General features: G+C 42.0%; 1 protein-coding gene across 1 annotated transcript; it reads left to right on the forward strand.

Moving 5' to 3' along the window:
* The first annotated feature begins 4,579 nt into the window (after positions 1 to 4,579).
* LOC106815743 lies at positions 4,580 to 5,185 on the forward strand. The gene is made up of 2 exons (XM_014820252.1): positions 4,580 to 4,642; positions 4,895 to 5,185. The coding sequence occupies exons 1-2, from the start codon at positions 4,631 to 4,633 to the stop codon at positions 5,183 to 5,185; spliced, it is 303 nt and encodes a 100-aa protein (XP_014675738.1). The 5' UTR covers positions 4,580 to 4,630.
* The last annotated feature ends 3,531 nt before the right edge of the window (positions 5,186 to 8,716 follow it).

Below are 8,716 nucleotides of genomic sequence, written 5' to 3' on the forward strand. Positions count from 1 at the left end.
GATCCCTCGTGCAATGGGCAGAACTGCTCAATTCAGCGAAAAGCCGGCTTCAAGCTAACCCTAAAGAAGGACCGGAATACTTGCGTTGGGTAAAAGGCAGCGATGTTGAGTAAGTGCGCCACTAGGTGGCGTTTGAGCGCTTCGCGCGGATATCCGCTGCAGATCGTCCAGATCCCAGATCTTCGTGACAAAATCCCAACCAGAAGTTGCCATGAATTATCCTCACCTTAAGAGCATTGCGGAAAATATAGCAGAGATCGATCCAGATGCTTCAATATGGTTGTTAATCAGGAGAGATCTCACAGAGGCACATCATTTACATGATCAGAAGATAGGACCCAAAGGCACACCCTATGCTCACAAACTGAGTCTTGGCTGGGTGACTGTGGGCGAAGTTTGGGCAAGGTTCATCGAGCCAAAACAGTCGTACTGAGAGACGGTCGTCTTTCATTGTTTAAACCATGCCCTAATGAGTTCATTGTGAAGGAAGCTCATGCAAACCCTTCGACAGGCTTTCATCTCAAACTTTACAAGCTTACAAAAGCAGCGGATGTTGACACCTTGGACAGAAACGTTTTTGTGAAAACCAGTGATGACGAGAAGCTAGGGATGTCTATCGAGGATCAGACATTTTTGAATTTGATGAACGATCAGTGTGTTAAGGACGCAGATGGAAAGTGGGTTGCACCACTCCCATTCCGGTCTCCACGTCCACAATTACCGAACAACAGGCCTCAATCATAAAAGAGAGCTCAAAGCTTGCATGCAAGTTTGAAAAGACTCTTGTCAAGAAAGAACATATGGTGACAATTTGCTTGGCGTTTTGCTTCGGTTCAGGAAGGAAGCCATCGCGATTGCAGCAGATGTGGAGCAAATGTTCTATTGTTTCTCCGTCTCCGAGCATCATCACAACTATCTGAGGTTTCTGTGGTATGAAAATAATGATCCTTCAAATGAGCTCAAAGAGTATCGCTTGTGAAAGCCTGTGTTTGGGAACAGCCCGTCCTCTGCGATAGCCAGTTATAGACTACGACGTGCAGCCTTGGAAGCTGAAGGAGATTTCGGACATGATATAAGGGAATTTGTTAAAACGAATTTCTACGTTGATGATGGCCTCGCCTCTGTGTCGTCTGCACAAGAGGCTATAGACTTGATCGACAGAACACAGAGGGCACTCCAAACAGCAGGAATACAGTTGCACAAAATAATTTAAAATTCTAAGGAGGTGAATGATGAATTTCCCAGCGAGTATTTCGCGAAGGATTTGAAGAACTTAGACATTGGTGTAGATGCGCTACCCATGCAGCGTAGTCTCGGTCTATGCTGGGATCTCAACTCGGACACCTTCACATTCAGTGTCTCGAACAATGTCAAACCCTATACGCGAAGGGGCGTTCTCTCAACAGTGAACAGTTTATATGACCCCCCCCGCCCCGGCTTCTTGGCACCTGTCACTATTAGAGGAAAGATTTTTCTGCGTGAAATGGTCCGGAACACCAAGGATTGGGATGAGCCACTCTCGGAGGGTTTTCGAGAGGTCTGGGATGGCTGGGTGGACAATCTTCATATTCTGGTAACTTTGAAAATCCCACGAACGTATCATCCGTTCAGTGGAAAGGATGTTGTAAGTCAAACACTTCACATATATTGTGATGCTTCTGAGAAGGCCATTGCGGCTGTAGCATACTTGAGGACTGTGGACACTTCTGGGAACAAACACGTGGGATTTGTATTAGGCAAGTCGAAAGTGGCTCCTAAGGAGGGTCACACCATTCCACGTCTTGAACTTTGTGCTTCAGTGTTGGATGTCGAAATTGGTGAAATTGCCTTCGACGAGCTGTCACTCGCACCAGAAACTGTGACTTACTACACAGACAGCAAAGTTGTGCTAAGGTTACCTTAAGAACAGGACACGGAGATTTTATGTGTATGTTGGCAACCGTGTATGGAAGGCGAACCTTCATTAAATCAACCAATCAGATGCAACTTATTTGTGCTCAGCCAATCGCAAACATGGAATTATGTACCGTCATTAAATCGATTTATGTACCGTAACTAAATCATTTATGTACCGTAACTACATCATTTATGTACCGTCATTAAATCAACCAAGGCGAGAAGGGACATGAATACTTCCGTACATAAATCAACCAAGGCGAGAAGGGACATACATACTTCCGTACATAAATCAACCAATCACAGCATACGATATAAAAATCCGACAGACCATCCAAAATGGCACGTCGAATTGATGCCGGCGAATTTATTCATAATTTTACGCTTGAAATAAACAATTGTTGCAGAAATCTAGCCAGTGAAAATATGGTATTGAAGCTGCAGACCAGTGTCTGACTCGTACTCACCTAGAACGACTAAGACGTGATTTGGCACATGCTTGGCCAGTGTTGGGGGAACGTTTCGACGGCATATCGAAGTGTCTAAACGACCTCATCAGACTTTCCCATGATTCTCGTCGTTCATCACGAATCGAATTCAGAATTCAGTAACGACTAGGCTCTAGATATAGCCCACATATAGCTTCAATAAAATATAATGCTAAATAAATCGAAATGTAGGCTCAAGGATAGAGAACATGGGTCCCAATAAAACCAATGTGTCTAACCCTAACCCTAACCTACTAACAATAACCCTAACCTATTATATTGATATAATATAATATTTATATTGATGTAAATGACATTGGGTTTATTGGGACCCATGTTCTCTATTCTTGAACCGAAATGTATTTGCTACCAAATTCTTAATTATTCTTAATGTTTCTAGGGCCCTCTCTTTCACCTATTAGTATTATTACCGACAGTTTCCTGTAAATTCCGTCCAAATCTTCTTTGTACACACGCTACCGGCCGCCATGGCTGGTAGGGCCGGCAGGTGCGCCACACCTGCCGCGGCTGCACTATGCACACCGACACTTATGCTTAGAGGGTCTATGTCCCCCGGGGTACTGCCGGAACGTACCCTGGTAGGCTTACTATCTAATATGCCGGACCGGACCGTACCTTGCCTAATGCCTACTCCACTAACGAGTCTAGGGAGTCGCCTACGCCTACTCCCTAACCCTGACCCTAATCCTAACCCTAACCCTAATCCTAACCATATCAAATAGTGACCAGGGTACGTTCCGGCAGTACCCTGGGGGACATAGACCCTATGAGCGACACTTATATATATATAGCAGGGCAAGTATTGTCCGACTCATTTTTATTAAAAAGTGACCTCCCCTTTTGAATACATATTCATACAACTCCCAAAGTACTGGACCGATTTCAATCATATTCGGTACACATCATCGACACATAATGAAGTTGTACACCTGCCAATAATTTTATTGATCCGACCCTTTTTATTAAACAGCTACCTCCCTTTTTAATAATATTTATACAACTCCCAAGTAATTATGTTATTAAAGCTAGAAGACATAGTGGGCAAAATCAGGGTTGTTATTCGTCTATTCTGGGACATTTCTAGTGTAAAAATAGACTGTTTAGCATACATTGTACATTATCTAAATTTTGCTTGTTTTTTGTTTGTTTCATGACCTGATATCTACAAACACATCGTGATCATGCCTGAATCTGTTGACCTGGTAAACTTTCCATTTCCTCTACCAGTGTTAGGCGTGGAACACAGTGATCTTGTTTGTCTCCAGCCAGTGTGCAGACACAGTGAAGTACAAGACGTCTTTCGAAATCTCTGCAATGGAACATTTCTGTGTCTTGTATACACCGCGCAGAATTACGAACGGCTGAACCTCTCGGTGTCTCGCAATGGAAAGACGTTTTTGGTATGGGCAGACATCATCACACAATGGTTGATCTACTTCACATCTACTTCATGGATCGATCATTCCCGAGTGTGAAGCCAGTAATGTCGAAATTCCACAGATTGAATGAAAGATTCACCAAGTATGAAAAACGATGCAATTCGAGAGGCTCTGTGAAGGCACGTGATGAACTGGTTGCCTTCCTCTCGGAAACGTTTGTGTATCCCGGCAGTTCGGCAGCTCTTCTTCATGTTTATACGCCTGTTGACACATCAATCGTTTGCACGGATGAAGATTTAAAACGCCCAATCACAACACGAGATGTCACATCGACAAATTATACAAAAGAAATCGCAACCCTGACTCGTTGCAATGCAAAACAGAAGCGTGCTTGGAAAGAGAAAGATGACAACGCCGTACTTCTGCAGTCGACTCTAATTCCAGTTCAGGACGAAAATGTCATCCTAAATTCTTTAGTCGGCGTACGGACTCGGGAACTCAGGGACGAGCTGGAGAAGAAAACGACTGAAGCAACGGATTTGGCATCACAAACTCGTCGACTCAAAGCCAGCCTGAAGGGACAAGTCGTACAGCGGAAATGTGAAAGTCAGATGGGAGTGATCGATTCCTTAAACATTGAAAACAAACGGTTGAAGGCAGAAAATCGATCGGTAGTTGCGCAAATGGAAAGCAAAGATGCAGAATTGGAAAAGGTGACTAATACGTTGTCGGAAGTGCGGAAATCTCTAAGAAACACTATCAAGAAAACTTTCAGGCGAGAAAAAAAGATTGACCAGCTTCATGCAAATATGAGGAAATTGACCAATAAATTTGCGACTGACAAAGATGCTGTTTGAGGTAATAATGTGATTATTTTAATTTTACCCCTCGGACACTTAATTTTGTGTGATTTATGTGAAAATGTGCAAATAAATGGTATTTTTATTACTCAACCAATTTTAAAGATATTTGGAGGGCAGTTGTAACACTAGGAGTAGACCAGATACACAAAATAGTAGCTGTGTGGCTTGTATGCTATGGAAATGGTGAGTGTTAGAACTATGCAATATATGCTAATTTGTGCTGGGCCTCCCTATCTTTTACATGCAGATCATTAGTGAAAGACTGCAAAAAGCAGGCTTCACCAGGAGCAGGAAGCAAGTAAAACAGAAACTGAAGACCATCAAGGCAAAGTTCTATAAAGTCAAAGACAGTAATACCACCAGTGGCCAAAAGAGGGTTGAATTTGAACTCTATGACATTTGCTTCTCTATATGGGGGCACATGGCCAGTGCTGATCCAGTGAGGCTTTTGTCTAGCACGCAGATGAATGCAAGGAGCATTGTCACTGATGCCAACGATGATCGAGCAGCTCCAACATCGCCTGCTTCGTCAGTCTGATGTGTCAGCAGACTTCAGTATGACCGACACATCAAGCCAGAACGAAGAAGATGACAGATATGAGACCGATCAGGTGCTTACCAACGAGGTGCTTGATGATGTTGAGGTCCATACAGCTGAGCCTGAGGACGTCCAGGAAGCTGCAGCACCAGCTCATCCAAAAAGAAAGAGCATGCCAGCCTCTAATCAAAAGTGTAGGTCCGACACTTATAGTCATTAAGCAGAAATAAAACTGCTTTTCCAAAAAGATATCACTATTTATATTACCCCATTTATATTGGGGGTTATGTAGTACTGGGGGTTAGGTAGAGAAAGGTGTAGTTATGGTTATGATGAGATGGAATGTCAACCTTTCTTTAGAAGACGACATGGAGTCAAGGTTAGGACCCATTTTCTCGAGAAGTCCAATGCTCTTGGAGGACCTAGATAGAGAGCACAGGAGTGATTCTCTCCTCCTTCTGGACAAACTCGTGGCGAGGAATAAGGAAAAATATAGAAATATTATTAAAGTAGCAATACAAATTAGTTGTAGTGAGTATTTACATCATAGACGAGCTCTCAGTAGGTATACCTATGCATTTTGTGGCAATAACCTGCAGTTTTAATGTCGATAAGATAATAGCTATATTTATATTCACCTATATATGCTGTCTACTATTTTGTGTAATATTAATACCATAAAACGCCTACCTGACAAATATAATACTGGTAAAACTGCTGCAGTGATGCACATTTAAGATTGAATGTGCCACTATGTCTCATAATTAACCCTATATTTACAGAGAAAAGGTAATGAATCAGAGTCAGATTGAAGATGACATATTTCGTGTGAATCACCATGAGGACTCGCTTGCGGAATCTGGTAGCGAAGACGCTGACTCGGACTACTTGCCAACATCACCCCAAGTACTGTGGAGTGATGCACTGTACAAAGAAAACCCTGAAATGGTCCTTGAGGAGGAAAAATGCATATGCTTTAAGGAGCCAATCAATTTGAACCTCAAGTAAGTACCTTTTAAACGGTTGTTGTTCACCTGCGAAACCACAGTGACCCTTTACTATTGCGTGTGTGTTGCTGTCATGATGTATAGTGTTTATAATTCCACATACAGGTTTACATTCTGTTAAGATCATCCAGTAAGAAAAGCGAAAAGACGGTAATACCAATTTGCCATATTTTTATGTGGGTATAGTGAAAGACAAAATGGACCGAACAAGGGGATACAGGATCGCGTATATAGCCCAGCATTCAGTTGTGGAAATTCTCGAAGAATTTCCAATTTTGAAAGCAGAAACACAGGTAGGAAAATACCACAATGCTAATATTTTACATACCATTAACCCAATTCAGAAAATGGGGCCATTTTGACCCCCCCCCAAGATCTCGCCCGTAAAAGGTCCGATTAAAAACACATCAAGACACATTTCAAGAGTAACGCTTCATAATTTTTTTCCCAAAAAATTGCTTATTTAATATAATATATTAATTTAGCAATTTTTTTGGAAAAGAATTATGAAGCGATACTCTTTAGCCTATATTTAGTCTCTTAAGCTTAATTAGCTAACCAAGCAAATATTTTGAACATTTGCAATCCATAGACTAGAAAATATGTATGCATTTCATACATTTCCTGACTTTTTTTCTACAAGCTCTTAGAGGAACTTCAAGCCACATTTGGAGGGAAGGATGTTCACGCTTCTCTCAACAAGTTTTTTCTCGGTGCAGCAGATGGCATCATGGAGCTGGCTAAGAAAAACAGTGGCACTAAAGGAATACTTGAACTCTTCACATCAGTGTTGGAAGAATGCACATCTGACAAGGCCCAGACCTGCACATATGGCAGAAGACAGGTTGCCTCATCACTGCTGATGGCAGTGACGACAAATTGATTTCGCCAGAAGGACTTCCGGGATATACTAGATATGCTAGAGGAGTATTTCTAGCATACTCTTATAGCAAATATCTATCCATGCATATATCCTTTATTATATTAGATGAAATATGTACATTAGTTGGAAATGGAGTTCTATTGAAATGATATATCCTGACTTGGTTAACCATATTAAGATTTACCATATTTACAATATTTAGGAAAATGGATCCAGCAACTGTGGACCCAGCCGATGGAAAGCTGCGAGGACATATGCAAAGAAAAAGCGACATCTAGATGAAACTGGGCTAGTTGTCTCTGGATGTTGGCATGGAGTGTGATTCAAAAGGCTGTTAACATGTTTCGGGGAGAAATGTATGGCTATCACATCTGCCTGCAGCTTACCAGCTTGCAGAGTAACACTACATTCTTCTGCCAGGACATAATCTGCCCTGTACTGGCCCTGGCTGGAACGACTGTGTGAGAAAATGCCCGAGAATACACCACTGCTGCATCAGAAACCATTTCTGTCCGTGATGTGTGCAAAAGCCCACCATTGGCCCTGCCCGGCCCTTATCATTTATCTTTCATAGTTAAAATTTTGATGAAAGCATAAAAGTAAATAATGGTAAAATAATTTCCAGCCAATGAACTAGTTAGCATAAAAAAACAATACATAATTTTTTCCAGATATTATGGAATGGCAGGTGGCAGTGTTGCAGATCTGTCCAAATGTACTGGCCTTGGTCGATCTCATTGTAACGCTGCCCGCATCATCAGCAGAAGCAGAGAGGGGGTTCAATCGCTTAAAACTGGCAAAAGGTGACTGGCGCAGCAAGCTCACAGATAGTCACCTTGGTGACCAGATGATGATCATGCTCGAGTCTCCTGACGTTCTAAAGTATGATCCCATCCCTGTCATAACCCTGTGGTATGAAACCCCCAGGCGGAGGCGAGTCCAGGAAGTGTCTAGAAGTGTCTTTGAGTCTAAGCACCAGACAACCTGAGCCAAAGTTCAACTCAGACCCTGTGCATGCTCTGAATGCACCCTCAGAGTCAGCTGCTGCACTTGAAGATATGGGGAGGCTTACAAATTGTCAGGCAGATGATGATGAAGACTACATAAGTGATTATGCCCACGAAAACGAAGATGAAGATAATGCAGTACCAAGTTATGATGAAAGGCAGAGTGCAGCAACCAATGCCTATATACTTTTCACTGCCTTGTCAGCAGAAGCATTGGGAAAATAACTTCATGAACAAAGAACAATGTTAATTGTTTGATCATGCTGATCGAGAAATTTTGTGCCTGGTTCACAGTTAATAAACATGTTCTACCTGACGAAGTTGTATTTTGTTTGCTCCATTATTCAATTTTGTTATACTTTTTTAAGTACTTTCAGTAAAAAAATGCATTCAAATTCAGTCCACAATACCCTCAGAAAGCATCTCGGAGCATTCGTGAGATCAACAATTTTCCCGTGCAACCACTATCGACATCATGCTTTTAAGGGCTAGTTGAAAACCAGAAGGGCTAGTACAAACCTTACCTTACTAGCGCATCGGGCTAACTTGCATATTGTTCTTATTTCTACCGTTGTACTAGTACTAAAGTTGTACTACTCGAGCCTGTAGTGTAACTACTATTAGTAGTAACACA

This window comes from Priapulus caudatus, unplaced genomic scaffold (genome assembly GCF_000485595.1).
Source record: "Priapulus caudatus unplaced genomic scaffold, Priapulus_caudatus-5.0.1 Scaffold1191, whole genome shotgun sequence".
Classification (NCBI taxonomy): Eukaryota; Metazoa; Priapulida; class Priapulimorpha; order Priapulimorphida; family Priapulidae; genus Priapulus; species Priapulus caudatus.